At 35.0% G+C, this 21,641-nt stretch overlaps 1 protein-coding gene across 7 annotated transcripts in view; it reads right to left on the bottom strand.

Moving 5' to 3' along the window:
* STAG2 (STAG2 cohesin complex component) overlaps positions 1-21,641 on the bottom strand; it is a 133,247-nt gene that overhangs the window by 68,183 nt on the left and 43,423 nt on the right. For all 7 annotated transcript variants that reach the window (XM_054509116.2, XM_045882152.3, XM_054509117.2 and 4 more), the window contains exons 2-4: positions 13,495-13,638; positions 10,222-10,300; positions 5,510-5,674 (exon numbers count right to left, since the gene is read on the bottom strand). In XM_054509116.2, the coding sequence (XP_054365091.1) occupies positions 5,510-5,674; positions 10,222-10,300; positions 13,495-13,538 (288 nt within the window). In that variant the 5' untranslated portion in view covers positions 13,539-13,638. The remainder of the gene's footprint in view (positions 1-5,509; positions 5,675-10,221; positions 10,301-13,494; positions 13,639-21,641) is intronic.

Genomic DNA, 21,641 nt, shown 5'->3' with positions numbered 1-21,641 from the left:
AAACACCACCTGGATCGGTCATCAGCCATCCACATTGAGGCAAGAGCCTCTACCAGCAAAAAGATTACAACTCACTGTAAGCTCAGATAATGGTTAGCATTCTTTTAGCAATAAAGCATTTTTTAATTAAGGTATATATATAGTTTAGACATAATGCTGTTGCACACTTAACAGACTATAGTGTAAACATGACTTTTATAGGCACTGGGATACCAAAAAACTTGATCTGACTTGCTTTATTGTGGTATTTGCTTTACTGCAGTGGTCTAGAACCCAACCCACAAATACCCCTGAGGTATGCCTATATAAAGAACTCTTGCAATTCAATAATTTTTAAAAGACAAATAATCTAATTAAAAATATAGACAAAGATTCTGAATACAGCTCTATATAGAAGACATACAAATGGCCATTATCTCATCAAAAGATACTCAATGTAACTGGCCACCAAGGAAATGGAAATCAAAAGATAGCACTCGAGAGGACTGGCTTGGCTCAGTCGCTTAAGCATCTACCTTCAGCTCAGGTCATGATCCTGTGATCCTAGGATTGAGCCCCACACTGGGCACCCTGCTCAGTGGGGAGCCTGCTTCTCCCTCCCCCTCTGCTGCTCCCCCTTGCTTGTGCTCTCTCCCTCTCTCTCAAGTAAATAAATAAAATCTTTTTTAAAAAAAGGTTAAACAGCTACCATATGATCCTGCAACTCAACTCCTAGGTATATAATACCCAGGAGAAATGCTCAAAAAAAACTTGTACGAGAATACTTGTAACAGCATTATTCACAATAGCCAAAAAGTACAAACAAACCAAATGTGCATCAAAAGATGAATGAATAAACAAAATGGAGTATTATTTGGCAATGTCCAGAACAGGCAAATTTATAAAAAGTACATTAGTGGTAGCCTAGACCTGGGACAGGTGAAGAAAAAGTGACTGCTAACAGGCACAAAATTTCCTTCTGGGGTATTGAAAAATATTTTAAAATTAGACTGTGGTGATGGCTACACAACTCTATGAATATACTAAACACCACTGAATTTACAGTTTAAAAGGGTGAATTCTGTGGTATATGAAGTATGTTTCAACATAGTGTTTTTTTTAAATAGGACAAAGCTAAAAAAATAAAATAAAAAGCAGCACGTTATTCTTTGGGGGATAGAAGAAGAAACCAAAGAGCAGATGAAAACTATTTTTAAATAAACCAAGTTTTAAAACTTAGGATGAGGGGCGCCTGGGTGGCTCAGTCGTTAAGCCTTCGGCTCAGGTCATGGTCCCAGGGTCCTGGGATCGAGCCCCACATCGGGCTCCCTGCTCCGCGGGAGGCCTGCTTCTCCCTCTCCCACTCCCCCTGCTTGTGTTTCCTCTCTCACTGTGTCTCTCTCTGTCAAATAAATAAATAAAATCTTTAAAAAAAAAAAAAAAACTTAGGATGATAGGGGTGCCTGGGTAGCTCAAGTTGGTTGAGCATCACGCTCTTGATTTCAGTTCAGGTCATGATCTCCGGTCCTGAGATGGAGCCCTGAGTTGGGCTCCACACTCAGTGGGGAGTCTGCTTAAGATTCTTTTCCTCTGCCTCTCCCGTTGTTGCACGCACATGTGCTCTTTCTCTAATAAATAAATAAATAAATCTTTTTAAAGTAAATGTCAGGAAGCGGGTGCCTGGGTGGCTCAGATGGTTAAGCGTCTGCCTTCGGCTCAGGTCATGGTCCCGGAGCCCTGGGATCGAGTCCCGCATCGGGCTCCCCGCTCTGCGGGAAGTCTGCTTCTCCCTCTGCCTCTCTCTCTCTCTCTCATGAATAAATAAATAAAATCTTTAAAAAAAAAAAAAATGTCAGGAAGGAAAAATGTTTAACATATATATACAAATAAATACAAAACCTGGGTATAAACTAAATGAATAACATATATGCAATTTGATGTACAGAAAAGGTAGTGTCATTACAAATTAAAGAAAATAAAAAGGAAATATTATCTAAGAATTACCTGGCTCGAAGAGATTGACTGGAGATCTTCTAAAATTTTACCTAATTTCTAGATTTCAGTCCTTTTCTATATTTTACAACAGCTTATGTATGTAAACTTAAATCAATTTATAAAAGAAACATGTTTAAGATTATTCCCAAATATGATATAGGTAATAAATATCAGTTTTAAAACATGGCCCAAAATGTTTGACATTGCTCTTCAATAAGAAGTGGGGTCTATTCCTTTATCTAGGACTGAAGGTAGTAAAATGCTTCCGAGATTAACTCATTAAACACCATTCAACTTCTGCACTGGGTTCTTGCAGCACTAGAGAACTAGACACTCCTGCTCAGGACACTCTCCAAACCCAGAAGCCATACTGTAAGAAACCCAAGCCACATGAAAGAACCATTTGTAGGTACTCCAGGTAACAGTTCCAGCTGTGCCCAGCCTTCAAGTCACTCCAGACTAGGCACCAAGCATGAATAAAGAAGCCTCCATGGAAGTATAGTCCTTCACTGTTTATGTAACCTCTGAGCATTAAAGCTGTCTCAGGTAAGGCCCCAACCATGACGAATGGGAGCACAGACAATTTCATCCCTATTTAGTTCTGTCTGAATTCTAGACCAAGAGAATCATTAAGCCTAGTAAAATGATTGTTCCTTTACATCACTAACCTTGGAGTGATTTGTTATACAGCAACAGATAACTGGAAGAAGGGCTATTTCATCAATAAAGATACAAAAATATTTAATGAAATCTTACCAAAAAAGATCACCATATCACATTAAAACCTTATTCAGAAAGATCAAATAGAATTTGTACTAGGAATACAAGGCTGCTGGAATAAAAATAATACAAGCTAACACGTTAAAATATTTTAAAATTTTAATCATCAAATAGTAAGCTAAGAATTTATCCAATAAAATTGAACAGTATTATCTAATAGAACTAGGGGCATATACACATATGATCCCTCCTTTATTTTTCTTTTAAAGACTGATTTTTTTTAAAGATTTTATTTATTTATTTGTCAGAGAGGGAGAGCATACAAGCAGGGGGAGTGGCAGGGAGTGGAAGAAGCAGACTCCCCGCTGAGCAGGGAGCCTCATGCAGGACTCGATCCCAGGACCCTGGAATCATGACCTGAGCCAAAGGCAGACGCTTAACCAACTGAGCCACCCAGGCGTCCCAGATCCCTCCTTTCTTAATATATAATAACTATTTTTTTTTTTTTTAGATTTTATTTATTTATTTGACAGAGAGAGAGATAGCAAGAGCAGGAACACAAGCAGGGGGAGTGGGAGAGGGAGAAGCAAGCTTCCCGCCAAGCAGGGAGCCCAATGTGGGACTCGATCCCAGGACCCTGGGATCATGACCTGAGCCGAAGGCAGACGCTTAACGACTGAGCCACCCAGGCACCCTATAATAACTATTTTAAAACCAACAGCCAGTCTTATACTTATTCTCACCTATAATTACTGAAATAGGTATATCCTGGGATACAAAAAAATGAATAATACACAGTCCCTGATCAAGAAATTAATGATCTAGAAGCAAATTCAGACACATGCATACCAATAATACAATATATTAAGTGCTATAATGGAAAGAGTAAGAAATATATTCAAGGGGAGAAAGAGAGCCCAAGAATGCTTCTCAAAAGAGTGACATGTGATTTAAGTCAATCTTATGTGATATGGAAAGAAGGAAAGAAGACTATTCCAGGCAAAGGGAAAAACAAAAAGAAAGGTGAGGGGGTGGAGGGTGGGGCTGAGGCAGAGTACATACTGTGGCGGGGAATAGGAAGTACACCATAAAAAAAATCTGGGCTGGAACTTTTAGATAAGGAAGAACTGTTGGAAGCTTGTAAACAGGAGACTTCCTTGATCAAATTTCTTATTACCAAGATAACGCAAGTGGGAGTATACAAAACAAACTGGAGGTAAAGAGTCCATTCAGGGAAATCAATGGAGAGATACTGTGGACATTCCACTTTTAAGGGTGAAAGCACATTTAGAAATAGAAAAACAAATAACATAGAGGTACAATCTTAATATATGACAAACCATAATCAACATAAAAATAAGGAAAATGTTCATTCTTTAAACACTGAGATACCATTAACAAAAAAAATAAATACAAAGCTAAACCCTAACATTTTCTATTAAAAATTTTTGATGAGCCAAAAAGTTAAACAAAAACCCTATAGACTAGACAAAAACAGAACAGCCTAATTAGCTGTAGATATAAGTTGAGATTTCTGATGTTAACAAAAATGAAAGATATCAAAAAAAGATTAATGCATTTAACAGCTTAGAGTAAATATTATAGAGAAAAAGTATAACATAAAAATAAAGTAATGAAATGGTATATATAACATAACTGAAAGAATTTATTCCTTTGATAAAGCTAACCCAAAATGGGAACCAGAGAACCAGAGAGAAGGGGATAACTTGTTAAATTAGGGAATGACTAAAGAAACCATAGCACCATAATATAATAAGACATTATTTTTAAAAATATATCAAATGTATATATGAAATAATTTAAAACATTAAAGAAATAAAATCCACACCCTCATCACAACTATATAAAAAGCAAACCATGTATGAATAAATGAAGGCAAATTCAAATTTTAAAAGTCATGTTCCTCTGTACAATTGGTAATAGCTCAAAACAACCAACAATTTTTATTTTACATGTAAAAATGCGGTTTTATCAGTCCCAACTGATACTTAAAATTTATTTACAAAGCCATACATATTCAGATAAGTCCATATTTACAAATAAGATTTGCATTTGTTACTCTTAAATAACAGAAAACTTAAATAAGGCTAGTTCTCCATAAACCACCCATGTGTACCCTTTTTGATTAAAATTAATTCTCTGGAAACTATTCCCCACAGCTTTTATAAATTAAAAAATAACTTTATTAAGCATGCATATTCTTTTGAGTATAGTGTTTATTCAATTTTTTTTAAAACCGTATGGGTTTAGCCTCCACTGTAAAGCCTAAATGCTTCTATTGTCCTAAAATTTTGCAGAAGAAATAAAATTAGGATGATGTGACATGGATATGACTCTCACTTTTCACTCTTCTGCTAAGAAACAGCACAAGTAATAAACTTTGTAATAGACAACAGTGATCAACATAATTCAATTCACTAAAGTGGATAGTGATTATATTAGGTCACTCAACCAAGAATTCTATATGGGCAAAGGACTTCATATTTTAATGGCAGCCATATAAATTCAGGGGAAATTGAAACCTCATAGTTTACATCAGCATATTTTTTGAGCAAATAACTTTTTATTATATGCCATTAAAAGAAAATAATGCAGTAGAAAATGGCTCAAGACACAGTTTAAAGGTCTTAGGTCTGAATAGACAGATCCCTAGTTTTCTGAACTTTGTTGCTTTTTTTCTAATAAGCAGTGTTAGATTTTTTTTTTAAATGCAATTAGAAAACTCAGGGATTTTATATAACTCACTGAAGTTTAAAATGTACAAATAAACTGGGAAGAACACAATAAACATTACCTGCATAGCACTCTTCCCCATTTTAACAACTTCAAACAACATCATGTTTTCCACTCCATTCTGTTGGTGATGACCATTCATTCGGTTTGGACCAGAAGGAGGTTTTCCTCCACCATTTCCACCTTTGCCCTTTTCTCCTGGGCCCTTTTTGCCTTTTTTACAAGTCTGCATAAAAATACAAGTTAATTAAGTTATTATCATTATCCTTGAAAATTCAAAATAAAACTACAGCAGAAGCAGTTAAAAGGGTACATAATTATAACATGCCTAAACCTGACCTAAAGAGGCATACCATACACATGTCATGATAAAATGATATGGTTGAGACAGCTTCTTTGTGGCATCAATTTTTTCACTTATAGTATCAGACACCTCACGTGACACTGTAGTAAGGAGCACAGCCTCTGCAGACTGACAGACTGCATGGGTCCAAATTTTTATTAGCTGAGTGATGTTGAGCAAGTTACTTAACCATACTGTGCTTCAGAGTTTCTAATTTGTAAAGTGAGTATAAAACTGTGCCTACTTCATAGGGTTGCTGCTTTAAGGTGCAGACTGCAGTGGGCAGCAAGAATAACAAAACACTTTATCAAATAAGTAACTAGTACTTAGTTCAAATTTTTAAATTTTATCTGTTAGTCTTATAAATTATTGCAGTGCACTGACAAAGGAATTCTAAAAAGTATGAATAGGTGTATCAACCTCATTCTTATTCTGGATAAATGAAGGAGAATTCAAATGTAAAAAATCATGTTCCTCTGTACAACTAGTGATAACATTTATTATGAAAATTCAGTTAATGAACACTATGGAAATGAAGCCCCTTTATAAGGAAGTTGTCAATACTGGGGAGTGGGGACTTCATAAATCAGTGAAAAGGTTGCCTACATGCTTCAGTTATAAAATACTTCCCACAGCCTTTTAACTTGTTATAGAAAAGCAAGTCATTCCCTAACTCGAGAGTCCTCATTTCTAAAATGTCAGAGTTGTATTAAATCTTTACAGATTAGAATAGATGATTTCTAGGTCTCTTTTCAACCTACACATTTCTATGATCTAGAGCAAGGATCGGCAAACTTTCTGTAAAATACCAGACAGTAAATATTTTAGGCTTTGCGGGCCACCACATTCCATTTCTGTCATATATTCTTTGCTTATTTTTACAACGCTTTAAAAATATAAAAACCATTCTTAGCTCATGGGCAGTATAAAAACAGGCCATAGTTTGCAGACCCCTGGGCTACCGCCAGGTCTACAAACGTATTTCTACTGACAGCCTGTGTGTTTCTATACTTTGTTCGACAGACGGTCCTTCCTCCTTCCTCAAGAGTCCAAAACGACCCTACTCTTAACAACTACTTCAAACTCCTTCCTAACAACTGAAATATATTACTTGTTAATTTACATTATTTTGTTAATGAGATTCAGTCTTTGTGAATTTGTCATTAATTCTTAATTGCAGAATAAAAGGTTATTGTCCCCAGTAAAAGGAATTTCAGAGATAAGGGTGAAAGAAAAGATCAACTACAGAGAGTACACTAGGACAGTATAAAATGTTAATGTTAATTAAATGGAATTATATATTTGCAATTTATCTATCATATGCTTCAATATTCCCTGTTGGTATGCAAAACTAATTAGTACAATTAAAATGGCTCAATGCATATGCTATGCTAGAAAAAAAACAACGTGGAAGGAACAATACAGGAAGTACAAGAAGTAAACATGCTAACCTGGGCACAATCTTGTAGATTAAAAACATCTCTAAAGACTATGGGTGGAGGGCGCCTGGGTGGCTCAGTTGGTTAAGCCTCTGCCTTCAGCTTATGTCATGATTCCAGAGTCCTGGGACGGAGCCCCACATCAGGCTCCCTGCTCAGCGGGGAGTCTGCTTCTTCCGCTTCCTCTGCCCCTAACCCTGCTTCTGCTCTCACCACCTTTTAACAGATGTGGGCTCAAATCCTTTAACCACTGCATTTCTCTGGACCAGTTTCCTATCTATAAAATCAGTAAGTTTTCTAATTCACAGAGTGGTTCAAATATTAAATTAGAGAACATATTTTTAGCACAATGCTTGGAATATACATAGTATAGTGTCAAAGCGTAGTTACCATTATTATTATAATAAATCATTAATCTGAGCCCTAATACCTCATTCATAGCAGTGACTATACAAAGTTAAAGTGTGGCACAAAAACTTTGGGGAGTCCTCTATTCAGATGCCACTGTGAGTCTTGTCCCAACCTGTAGATTAAATCAAAGTCAAAAGTATATTTTCAGTTTTGCAAGATGGTTGCAGAACAAGAAAAATTGGTTTTCAAATGAATAACCATATACTACCCACTAGAATTTGGCTGTCTTTGGACAGTCATGAGTTAACATTTTATTCATTCACTTTTTCTGTCTCAAAATTTCTACGTTTTAAGAGACTAAAAAAGGATATGAAATTATGAAACATGGATTATGTGAACTCTAAAAATATATGCCAAGGATTAGTTAAATAAATTATATTCCATACATAAAATGGGATGCTCTGACACCATTAGAAATGATAGGAAAAATTCACTGATAGGAAAGCTGCTTACAACATACTATTAAGTTTTAAAAGCAAATTAAACAGTTTGCATAGTATGAATCCATTTAAGTAAGATTCTATGTGCATGTTTATAGACAGGTATATGTACAAAAGAATGCTCATCAAAATGTTTAAAGAATATCTTACCTCTGCTGTGTGATAGGTTTACAGGGAAATCTACTTTGTTCACTGTACATTTCTGTATTATAAACTGCTTTTTCTTTTTTTTAAGACTTTATTTGTCAGAGAGAGAGAGCACAAAAAGGGGGAATGGGAGAGGGAGAAGCAGGCTCCCCGCTGAGCAAGGAGTTCAATCCCAGGACCCTGGGATCATGACCTGAGCCAAAGGCAGATGCTTAACTGACTGAGCTACCCAGGCGTCACTATTATAGACTTTTTAAAAGTAAATGTGTCAGGGTGCCTGGGTGGCTCAGTCGGTTAAGCACCTGACTCTTGATTTCAGCTTAGGTCATGACCTCAGAGCCATGAGATCAAGCCCCGCATGGGGCTCCATGCTCAGAGTGGAGTCTGCTTGAGATTCTTTCTCTCCCTCTCTCTCTGCCCTTAGCCCTGCTCATGCTCTCTCTCTAAATAAAATCTTTTAAAAAAAAATTTTACATAAATAAATGAATAGATAAAAAAATAAAAGTAAATGTGTTGTAAGAAAATATAAATCCAAAATTCATTTGGGAAGGAAAATGGTGAACAAAAACAAGTCATCTTTTGCACACTGTATTTACACACATGCACAGAGTCAAATGTACTTTCCAAAACATCAAAATAATTTAACAATTCACCAAGTAATCCAGAGTCCTCAGGCCATGCATTCATATTCTAAATATGCATTCTACTGACTCAGAACCTCACTTTGTTAGTTTTTTTTTTTTTTTTTTAAGTTTTATTTATTTAAGTAATTCCTAGTGGGGCTTGAACTCATGACCTGGAGATCAGGAGTCGAGTGCTCTTCCAACTGAGCTGGCCAGGCGCCCCTCACTTTGTTAGTTTTTATCCTTGACATTACTTATAAAGAGTAAAACTCTTGTCAACTGTAACCTATTTGACTTAAACTGGTCATAGGTTACATTTTTTGGATGCTTTAGAATAAGAAATTTTATTTTTGTTTGCTTTGCTTTATGTTTGACTACTCATGCGTAAATAAAGCCAAAAGAATATCACATTGTGCTTAGCATACTGTGCTTTACAAAATAAACTATTAGAAACAAGTGTTGGTGAGGATATGGAGAAAAGGAACCCTCATGCACTGTTAGTGGGAATGTAAACTGGTGCAGCCACTGTGGAAAACAGTACAGAGGTTCCTCAAAACATTAAAAATAAACTACCCTATGATCCAGTAATCACACTACTGGGTATTTACCCAAAGAATACAAAACCGCTAATTTGAAAGGATATATGCACCCCTATGTTTACTGCAGCATTATTTACAATAGCCAAATTATGGAAGCAGTGCAAATGTCCATCAACAGATGAATGGATAAAGAAGACGTGGTGTCTATATATACAATGGAAAATTATTTAGCCATAAAAAAAAAGAATGACTTGCCATGTGCAAAAACATAGATGGAGCTAGAGAGTAAGTCAGAGAAAGACAAATATGATTTCACTCATATGTGGAATTTAAGAAACAAAGAAAAAAGAGAGAGCGAGACAAACCAAGAAACAGACTCTTGAACAAACTGATGGTTACCAGAGGGAGGTGGGTGGGGGCGATGGGTGAAATAGGTGATGGGGATTAAAGAGTATACTTATCATAACAAACACTGAGTATGTATAGAATTGTTGAATCAATATATTGTACACCTAAAACTAATATTACACTGTATGTTAACTATACTGGAATTAAAATTAACTTAATAAAATTTTTTTTAAAAAGAGTGCTGTATTATTAATTTCAACTTTACAGTAGTGGAAAATAGCTAATCAAAAGATATTTGACCTAGAAGCCAAAGAAACCATATGCATTCAGAAGGTTTACCATACCAATCGGGGTGGGGGGGGGGCACTTTTAAAAGACAACATCTGAGACATAACTAAAACAGCTATATTTTATATGTACATATGCATATATGTATACAAATGACCTTAAGAACCAAAATAAAGTTATATATTCTGTACATACTTTTCCTTTGCCTTGTTTTTGGTTTTTTCCTTCAATGTCTTCAAAATCTGTGTCAGAAGAAAAATGTGTTTCTGACTCCCTGTGACAAAAGATAAGCAATTATTTAAAACTTTCCTTAGAAATATAGGTGGAGTTTCTAATTTTTGCCATATTTTCTAAAAGAAAGGCTTGGTTAACTCTTTACAAAACTCCTTATTAGCATTAGATATAATTAAAATGCTTCCCCAAAACATCATACCATAGCATATTACCAAACATAAAATTACGTAACAAACTACAAAACAATGATCTAAAACAAACAAAAAAAACTAAACATTTTTTATTTTCTTAATTTTTAACCAAGACATAAAAACTTATAATACCAGTGGCTCTCAAAATTTTAACCCTAGGAACTGTGCTGTTCTATTGTAATGGCTGGTTTCATTTTCTGATTCAAGACCATGGAATTCAGAGAAGACTGCATTTTAACACTAGGAACTGGATGACCTTTACTAGGGAATTTCAGTAATATTAAGAATCCTCTGACCACTGCTCTCTCACTCAAAAAAAATATTTGTAATTCTAACTACACAAAACATGTACTTCTGAAAGGATATGTATAAAACATTTTTACAAACTAAACCATTTGAAATACAAGAGGGAAATGCTAATTGATCAAAATCCTTTATGAAGTAAAGAGGTGGTACACTACAGTCAGGAGAACTGTTTCTAGTACTAAGAAACTGTGATCTTAGACAAGTGACAACCTCTCAATCTTTTCATCTATAACAATGTATATGCAAGAAAGAATGAAATCTCTAAGTCTCTTCAATCTCTTCTAATATGTAAATCTATAATTCTAAGAAGTTGTCCCTTATTTTGCAGTAGGGGGGGTGTTTTATATAATCTGGATTTTCTCACACGTAAGGAAGAAGACTAATTTAAATACACATGTGTAATGCTTCCTATATATGCAAACATGGTCAATCTACCTAAATAGTGGTAACATAGCCTCATTTAAATGCTGAAGGCAAGGCATACTTGAAATTTGGGTCATAATGGATTTTAGAATTGAGCCACACCCATAAAAGACAAAAGTTTTACCACTTCAAATATGTAATCCTAGTGCCAGTTTTGCTTAAAACAAATGGAATCAAAATGCAAAGCTATTCTTTCTAAAGCTAGTCTTCTCTAACTAGATTTCTTCTATTTCCATTTTTATTGCTAAAATAACCAGCTGTCCAGAGGCTATGAGATAGAAATACTTTATATACCTATAGTAATAGTTAAGGTGCTAGCAAGGAAAAAAATTACTATTTATAGCACTTACCTACAATGTAATTCAAACAATGTATTGAAGATAGTGGCAATCCTAACTATGTCCTATAATGTTGTGAGGAAAGGGCCTATAAGAAGTACCATTTCCCAAGAGTTAATGCACCAAAACCTGAATGACTACTGTAATATTAACCCTGAAACTTATGCCTGTTACATCTTAAGAAGATTGTGGTTATCAATATTCTATACAGCCTTGCAAAAAAAAAAAAAGAAAGAAAATGTTTTTAAGTATCTTGCTGTATATAAGTAATACTTCTTTCTTCCCAAGACATTTGTGGGACACCAGCTCTCTTAGATCCGTAACTGCTATTAAAGCCTGCAAACAATCACTAGTCTTCGCAATATTCCAATGGCCACAGAGTAATCACAGGCTCAATTACACTCTTAATCCGCATCTCCAGGCTATCCCAACTAAAAGAATGAGCCACTAGCGGTTTGATTACTAACTGGAAAACCTTATGAAGAAAGCTAAAGTGAGTAATCAGGATAGGAGTCTAAAATAACCCCAACCAGAGAAGAAATATTCTTGAAAGTCTGTCTTTCTCCAATGTTTTCCTCTGCTTTTTAGATCAAAAGAACACCACCACCTATCCCAGGTAAAATAACCTATGCTAGTATGTTTATGGAGCATACTAGGTTAACCTTTTAGTGGCTTGAAATTTCATGAGTCACCTATCATATGACTGACTCTTCCCCTCCTTTCTCTTTACCCTGCCGTCCATCTCACATACCCAACCAAATACTGTCTATTCTACCTCCACCACATCAATTCCCTCTTATCCATTATCCTATTTCAGGCCTTAATTACTTGAGATATTCTAATAGTCAGTAGTCTAGTTTATAATACAAACATTCTTAATTGTCTCCAATCTTAATTAATGTATTTAAGAAATTTCATAATTTTATAATACTCCAACCAAAAATTATTTTTTCCACAGACTATCCTGTATCCTCCCTCTAACAAAAACAAGAAATTTCCCTCAAGAATCTTCAAACAGAGTCCATATACACTGGGATTAAAATCACATTAAAAAGCATACTTCAAAATATTGGCAATATACCAGTAGACCACCTTAGTCTCCACGGAAAATAATAAAATTATTTTAAAAATGAAAATCTATATAAAGCATCAAAAGTAGACACTGGCTACCATTATGTACAAAGGTATCTATCTGAAGTTTTCAAAATTTTTAGCAACCAAATTATTTTCAAATCAAGTGTTATAAAAATTCCAACAGCAATACAGTAATGGTGTATATGTGTATAGTTAAAGGGACCCAAAGGCAGTTTAAAGGTTCCTTTTTCACTGAGGCACCTCATGAAACTGCAGCTTAGTATGAAAACCACTATTACATACAGTAGCTCAAATTCCTTCCCACATCAAATACTAGAGAGTAATTAGAATAAAAGTTGAAAAAGAAGTAGAGGTAGCTTTTAAGACAAGAGTAAAGAAAATACCTATGTCGAAGTCACTTTATAGACCAATAAGCATGTAATTTGTTTTTTTAAAAAAATATATATATATGGATAGCATGTCCAACCCTCCCAGATTTGTTTAAGCCTATTATCAGTGGATTTTATAAAAGAAATCTGGTATTACACCCTAAATACTACTATGTGGTATATATTCCTTACCAATGAGGACACTTAACTTTTTAAAAATTTCACGGCACTCCCTCAGAACAGTTAGTATTGTAAAACTAAATATGGATTCAAAGAACTGCACAGCAAAATAATAAATTATACTGTATCTAAATTAAAAAATAAATTTAAAACATAGTACAAAAACACCATGGAATCACTGTTACAGAAACCAATGAGCACTGATATAAACTGTTTCAAAATATACATACTTATATCTTATATATTAGATCTTCTGCAGAAATAATTTTAACTGAAGTTGATATATTTCCCATTTTGTGGAAAAGGATTTAAAAATTTTCATAATATACTTACTGTAGTAGATTAAAATCAGTTGGTATTTCTGGAGCTGCTATCATTTCTTTATCATCTTCTGGAACACCTCAATGTCAGAAATATATTCATAGATTTACGTGGGTAAAACAATGGTTTGCTTCTTTCTTCTAAGACAAACAATTCCTTTAAGGGAAGGGATGCCGTATTTATTACCAACAAATGAAAAATATTGGGAAGGATATCTATACTCAAAAACTAAATTTCCCAGGGCCTGCTACTGTCCTTTAGTAAATAAGGATTTTTTTTCCCCTTGCATTTAACTGTTTTTCTTTTTTAAGATTTCTTTATTTATTTGAGAGAGAGTAAGCAAGTAGGGGGAGGGGCAGAGGGAAGGTGAGGAAACAGACTCCCCGTTAAGCGGGGAGCCCAATAAGGGGCTCGATCCCAGGACCCTCAGATCATGACCTGAGCAGAAATCAAGAGTCAGACGCAGTAGGACGCTTAACCGCATGAGCCACCCAGGCACCCTGACTGCCTTTTTTAGATAATGGATTTGTTATAAACTGCTGCAGTCCCACAACAGTAACAACAGATACAAAGAAAAGCCCTTGTATTATAATTATTTTTAAAATTTGTTATGATTCTCGCTCTTTGGTCTTAGCCACAGAAACAAGATGCTGAAGGGAAATAATCACTGGAAAGTACTGCCGTTAAGACACACACTGTGCCACCACTGCGGCTCTAAGGCCTACCACCTTCAGAAGTCGACCTGTGGCAAATGTGGCTATCCTGCCAAGCCGAAGAGAAAGTACAAGTGAAGTGCCGAGGCTAAAAGACGAAATACCACTGGGACTGGTCCAATGAGGCACCTAATTGTAAACCGTAGATTCAGGCATGGATTCCATGAAGAAACAACACCTAAACTCAAGAGGGCAGCTGCTGCAGCATCCAGCTCATCTTAAGGATTTCAACGATGAGTCAAGTAATAAATCTTCTGATTTTAATTAATAAAAATAAAATAAAGTAAAACTTCGTTATGATTCTCTAGCCTGGCTTAAAAAGACATACGCCCTAAAAAAAAAAAAAAAAAGACATATGCCCTAACTAGGAACAGGATGTGACTCTTTTACTGGTCCTAAAATCCTCATGACAAGTTTAAACCATAATACAAGATGCCTGAAAATTCTACAGCTTTTTGCTGATGATGTACAGTACAGTTAAAAGGAGCTAGCTAGGGGTACCTGGCTGGTCATGAGTTCAAGCGCCACGTTGGGCATAAAACCTACTTAAAAAAAAAAAAAAGAAGCAGGTTCTTCTACACTAGAAGAAACATACAGCCCAAAATCTTACTCATTAATAAATAACCATGATAATACCACACGGTTTGAACAGGGAAGGGGAAAAAAAGGTTAGCTCTCATCTATTCCTTCAAGGAACTTACAATCAATTTAAATACCAATAATGTCATATGGACAACAGATGAATACCATTCATGACCAAAAGAAGTTTAGTTTGGCCATAGGAAGGATATTATTTCTGGTTTTGAAGGTCCAAGATGCAGTTCCTGAGAGAAAGATCTAAAAGCAAATGACAATCTATAACAAAAAAGAGAAAATAGGTGGAGTCTGAAGCTCTTAATCTTGTGTATAACTTTCTTTTATAATTTTCTTATGTTTTCCTTTTATTTCCTTGTGACTCTAGTACTTGATGGCTATCTAAAGAAAAAGCAGGTAAGACTAAATATATGCAATTAATAATAAATGTTAAAATATCACATACTAACTTCTAACCTCTCAATAAAGATATTATACAAGAAACTGATAATTCAATTTTTCCATTAATTTTTAAGATTTTTAAAAGTAATCTCTACACCCAACCTGGCGCTCAAACTCAACCCCCAGATCAAGAGTCACATGCTCTACCAACTGAGCAAGCCAGGCGCCCCATTTTTTCCATTAATATTAAATCTCTAAAAAACATCATAAATGGCTAGTAATATTCAATTAATAGAAATTCAAAACACTGAATTTCTTAGCTCACTCTAATTAAGCTACCATGAACAACAAAATAATGAGGTAATAGGACAAACAAGAACGAATAATCCACAAATCAAGACCTGAATAATCAAGCGTGGTCTATACCACCACTTTGAGGTTTTTTTTCTGAAGAGTACTGATATTATAAAATCTTTATTTAGATATGACTGTTAGAATGGTCTTCTCATTGCACCAAATCATGGTCCCAGGACTGTTCTCTTCTAAAACCACTAATTGTTAATCTGTTAATATTCGTATTATAACTGAAGGAATTATCTAAGTAGCACACAAGAGTTCTGAAGCTTGCCATCACATGTAGGATACACCCTAGACTCCTAAAAATCCCAACTTACTAAAAAAAAAACTATTTCTTAAAAAACAGTTTTGTTTTTTATAAGGGAGCTGGAGAAGTATAGAGCTAATAAGTTCTAACCAACATGTCAGGCTATCTAGATGGCAAGTTGGAAATAAAGTGCTTGTTTTGTCTGCCTACCTGCAATGCCCTCTACCCACCCCTCAAGCATTTTATAAAACCAAACTTGCTGCAATCCTTAAATATACAATTTTTTAAAAGTAGTTCATAACTATATTCTCCCCTAAGGGACATAAAGAATGCATCAGCTCTGAAAAGCAGAGAACACCAAATAAAATAAGTATTATGTGATACACTTTTCACCTTCCTCTAAATAGCACATTTCTAGTGTACAAGTTCTGCCAGGTCAAATTATTTTGTTCAGTATATAGGGCATATTAACATTTATTTGGTAATTAGAAACCAAAGCAAACACAAAAGAAAAATGGAATTTATTAAGATGTGAGTCTCCCAGACGAGGTGTCTGTATTTTAAAAAGAAGTATCACGACAAGGTCTAATAGATGTAGAAAAAATTATTACACTGGCCAACTCCCTATCCCAGTTAAAATATTTGTTTTAAGGAGTTTCTAAGTATTAAAAATCCATTCAACCAATTAGAAATATCTACCATGTACCAAACACAGTGGTGAACAGGAGAGATCCTTGCCCTTATGGAACTACTTGTACCAATAAACATGAAAATGTGTTTCTACAAGAAGGCACTTACCTCTATTGCTACCTAATATTATCAAATATAAATACTAAACTGCTTGTATCTGAGTTTTTACTATTTTAATCATTGTCTAAATAACCAATTTGCCACCAAAACATTTCTTCACAGTTCAGAAGATAAGTTGCTTTGTACTTTAGAGGAGGAGAAGCAATGGGTAAATTAGCATTGGGGTTTTTTTAAGAATGTAAACTTTATATGCAGGAAAGGCTATGAATTTTTTTCCTTTTAAATGTCTACAGCTATATATAAATACAATTTGGTTACCGCAAAGATTTACATTAAAAAACTTATAAACAAGGTCTTTAAATATACTTAATACCATTTGTCCTAAGTTGGAAAACCAAAAACTGTAATAATATGTAATGTTCAAATAAAAGTATGAGTTTAATGATCAAACTCACCACACCATTTCTGGCCTACTATAGGTTACTAATTTTTTAAAAAATATGCTCAAAGATCACAAGGTGGAGCTCTCACCTAGTGTCAAGGAAAAACAGATTTTTTTTTTTTAATCACATGTACCAATTCTCTGCAACTACTATAGAAGAGTTAACATTCCAAAAGCTTTGAAAGATAAATCATAGAAATGAAATTTGCTTTAACTCTCAATCACTATGTTCCTTTTGAGAAAAAATATATCCAAAAACAATTAGCTTTTATTTCTCCTCACTGAAAACTAAGCGAACACATTTGTAGATAGGCTGAATATACTTTAAAACCACTTCCTTAGGCTCAAGTGTACAGTATACTGCCATTAAAGGTTTGTTAAATACATTCATATATAATTATTGAATTAAAAATGGGTGATTATATATTTTTAATTCTATACATTAAATTCAAGTAAACGCTCTCAGCAGCACTGCTTTTGATATAAACAGATCTAAAAGCTAAAACTTGTTCACCATAACTTTTTCAAATTATCTATAATAAGTATGTTTATGGCCTGTTACTCAGTTTACCTTACATGTTTAATTCAGTAACAAAAAAGCTTTCTTCTCTCACTTCTGAAAACATGTTGGACACCAATTACTATAACATATAAACACAAACATATAAAAAAATTATATAGTTATGATTGCATCTTTAACTTCAAATGACTTGCTAATTCATTAAAATCATCCCCCGAAAAAGTAAAAATACACAAAAAACCTGTTTTTCTATGATAGTGTTTAAAAATCTTAAAGTAATTTTGATTTTTTGGTAATAAAAGAATTAACTGTTTCAAAGTTCTTTTAACTCAATCCCAAGTGGTCTCAAGATAAAAAATAAAAAGCTGCAAACCAGAGAGCCATCACTAACAAGGTCCCTCAGAACCCATATATTATTAAGGAGTGAGGGAAGCACTTAAAGTAGTTAGGTGTGTTATTTCCCTAAAAATGCAGAAATATTCAGCGGCTAACAGCCAGCAAATTTAGCACATACAAGCATGCTAATCTATTATCTTAACACTCCTTTACACTCCTCCCAAAGGATTACATCCTTCTATCTATGAGAATCACATCCAAGAAATATATATGACCTGAAATGCCACCATCACTATAATACAAACACTTGAAAGTAGAACTCCCTAAATGTCCAGCCATATGTTAATTTATGGTACAAAAATGCAATCAATAGAAAACTCCTACAATGAAACTATTTATGATGACTGTAGCAACATGCGTCAAGTTTGATGCATCAAAGCCCTATATTAGGATGCAGTATTATAACAGAAAAGCAGCAGCAAAGGAGAACAGGTAGCATATCAGGGTGGTGACAATGTAGGTGATTTTTACATTTTTAATTTACAATTTTATTGTTCGTATGGAAAAAGTAAATTATAAGGGTGGAAATGTATTTTTTAATGTCCTCTTTTAAAACCTCAACTACCTGAGGAATTATAAAATCTCTCTGCTGGTAAAACCTGATTTATTCATATTTCAGGTCCATAATCTCATAAAGTATCTACAAAAAACTGAGTGCTATCATAAAATTATCTTTTTTAAAAAAGTAATCTCTACACCCAACATGGGGCTCAAACTCATGACCCCGAGATCAAGAGTCACATGCTCTACCAACCGAGCCACCCAGGAGCCCCCGAAAAACGATCTTTATCATATTCATCTACTCAAGATTAGCAGGGAACAAAAACTATGAACTCCTGACAAGACCCATAGGCATGCTCCTTTTACTGGCCTATCTACTTAGAAGACAACAGGAAGAAGTCTGTCATTTAGGTTGAGATCATGAAATGTTAAAAGGTAAACATAGTTCCTACAGTAGTACATTTAATCAAAATAGCAAGTTATTATCATTCCTTACATCAAATGATAGGTGGCAACTTTGAGTACATAGTTAAGAAATGAAAAGCTCACCAAAAATACCAAAAAATTGTTATATGTAAAAACATACATTCAAGGGGCGCCTGGGTGGCTCAGTTGTTGAGCGTCTGCCTTTGGCTCAGGTCATGATCCCAGGGTCCTGGGATGGAGCCCCGCATCGGGCTCCCTGCCCCGCGGGAGGCCTGCTTCTCCTTCTCCCACTCCCCCTGCTTGTGTTCCTGCTCTCGCTATCTCTCTCTCTGTCAAATAAATAAATAAAATCTTTAAAAAAACATACATTCAAAAGAAGAAAATCTACTGCCCCTTTAATAATTACTAAGAACTTAAAAAAAGATTTCTCCTTGCTCAAAAAGGTATTTTTCCTCCCTATGTTTATCTCCCCAATTTCTGCTATAAGTCTTCTGAGGAGATGACAAGGTGAAAAGAATGACAAATCAAGCAATGATCATGTATACCCTGACCAGGTAAAAAAAATTTTAACCAAAACATTTTTTAAGCCCCTGGAGGCTTGAACTCACGACCCTGAGATCAACACCTGAGCCAAACAAGATCAAGAGTCGGACTTGCAACTGACTGAGTCACCCAGGCGCCCCTAACCAAAATGTTTCTTGATAGCATACTCGTATCATAGCTACATATGTGTATCATTTGCAAATATATTTTCATTTCCATAAGCCTGGATGAAGTCCTTAAGAATTTCTAATGGTAGTTTGAGTCCCATGTTGGGTATAGGGATTACTTAAAAATAAAAATCTTAAAAATAAATAAAAATAAAAGAGAGATTTGCAAAAAAAAAAAAAAAAAAAAAGGATTTCTAATGGTAGCACCTGCTCTAGCACAGGAAAAGGTAACCTGGAAATGGTACTGGAATAAATCTGCATACTCAAGAGAATTAATTACCTTGTCTACATTTTCTAACTAACTGACAGGTCAAATATCTGCCCTTACAAACTTAAAAAATAATATACAGAAGGAAGGCAGAAGGCCAAAAGTAAAAAGACTTTCTCAAGTAACTAAATAGACAAATTGAACATAACTAACGCCACAACACTTCTGAAACAATTTCTACTTTCAGGAAGAAGGGAAGGAGCAAGCTGGGGCACAGATATGGCATCACTACACATTGCCAGAAAGGAAAGCCAGACAGAACTGGAAACATCCACCTGTTCCCCTCCTATTTTTAAGTATGTGATAGTAGGTGCTCAGCAATCTTCGTTTCCTTGTCTACCCACATTCCCCCAATACTTTCCAAATAGGACTCCAGTCTTAAACACAATTAGAATAACCTGGCCCAACCTACATACTCAGCTTGCCCCAGATCTCGACCATCAGTTCTGATTTCTGTAGAAAATTTAGCATGCCACTCCTGAACTTGTCAACAAATGAGTACTACCAGTTGTGGTTTGGGGTGGGGAGAAGAGGGAGATAAGAAAAAGGTTCTGGGGCACCTGGGTGGCTCAGTTGGTTGAGCGACTGCCTTCGGCTCAGGTCATGATCCTGGAGTCCCAGGATCGAGTCCCGCATCGGGCTCCCTGCTCGGCAGGGAGTGTGCTTCTCCCTCTGACCCTCCTCCTTCTCATGCTCTCTGTCTCTCATTCTCTCTCAAATAAATAAATAAAATCTTTAAAAAAAAAAAAAAAAAGAAAAAGGTTCTGCCTTAATCCTGCAGACCCACTACTCTTTCACCCTATACTCAGTTGTACCCTGTGCCTGAGTCATCCCAGGATCAATACTCTACTTTGTTCTTGCTATAAATTATCTACCAACCCCATCCCAGGAACTGGATTCCTGCCCCTAAACTCTAAAAAGTCTCTCTCTGTCTCTCCAGTTGCCCTCATCTGAATGCCACAACCTCCTCTCATCTGTCTACCATACTGGCACTGGCTGCTGCTAGACACTGGACATCATATCATACCTGATATACTGGACATGTATCAACTATCCAATTCCAAGTCTGCTGCTTCCCCAGTGTGCCCTAACAAGCTGCAGTTGATTTTCATAAATATCAAAACATATAAATACTAAATAAATATCAAGCTAAATATCAAGAGATAAAATATTTGTTTTATCATATACTATCACCTTAAAATCTTATCTCAGTCTGCCAAGGTCAATAGCTAAATCATGAATAATTTTTAAAAATACTGTCAATGATCACTCTTCATCTCACTTATACCAGAATACCATATTCAGCTTTTTGCAGTTAATTTAAAAAATATATATGCCCCCACTGACATAACTTTCTGTATGTTAAGATATCATGAATAAACAGTGATAATTACAACTGGGTGTAGCGGCTATCAACATTTCAGAGGTGAGACCCAATTAGCTGGTATAAATGAATATACAGATCTGAAAATCAAATATACAACCATGAGCTAAATTCATGTGTGAACACTTGTAAATGGTATACAACATTAATATAAGCACAGTGCATTATTACCATCAAGCCCACTTCACATTGGGCACCGCTGGCTCACTGGCAGACTTTAAGCAATAGCAGATATCAAGACAGATTTCATAGCAAAGTAGGTGAAAACATCTACTGGATTTTCAGCCTCGGTTTCAAGGGAAATCCAAATTTTTATTTCACATATTCTCAGATTACATCAAAATTTCACATTTATTTATTCAAGGTGTACAAAAAGTTATCTAAATGAAATACTGAGTGTTTATTACTAATTCACAGGAAGATGGAGATACAATTGTAATTAAGATAATAACAATAACAACAATAAAACA

Source organism: Mirounga angustirostris, unplaced genomic scaffold (assembly GCF_029215605.1).
Source record: "Mirounga angustirostris isolate CCGP_5_RB_7025 unplaced genomic scaffold, mMirAng1.0.hap1 SCAF_11, whole genome shotgun sequence".
Classification (NCBI taxonomy): domain Eukaryota; kingdom Metazoa; phylum Chordata; class Mammalia; order Carnivora; family Phocidae; genus Mirounga; species Mirounga angustirostris.
The sequence above is the reverse complement of the archived record's forward strand: the minus strand, read 5'-3'. Positions and strand labels throughout refer to the sequence as shown.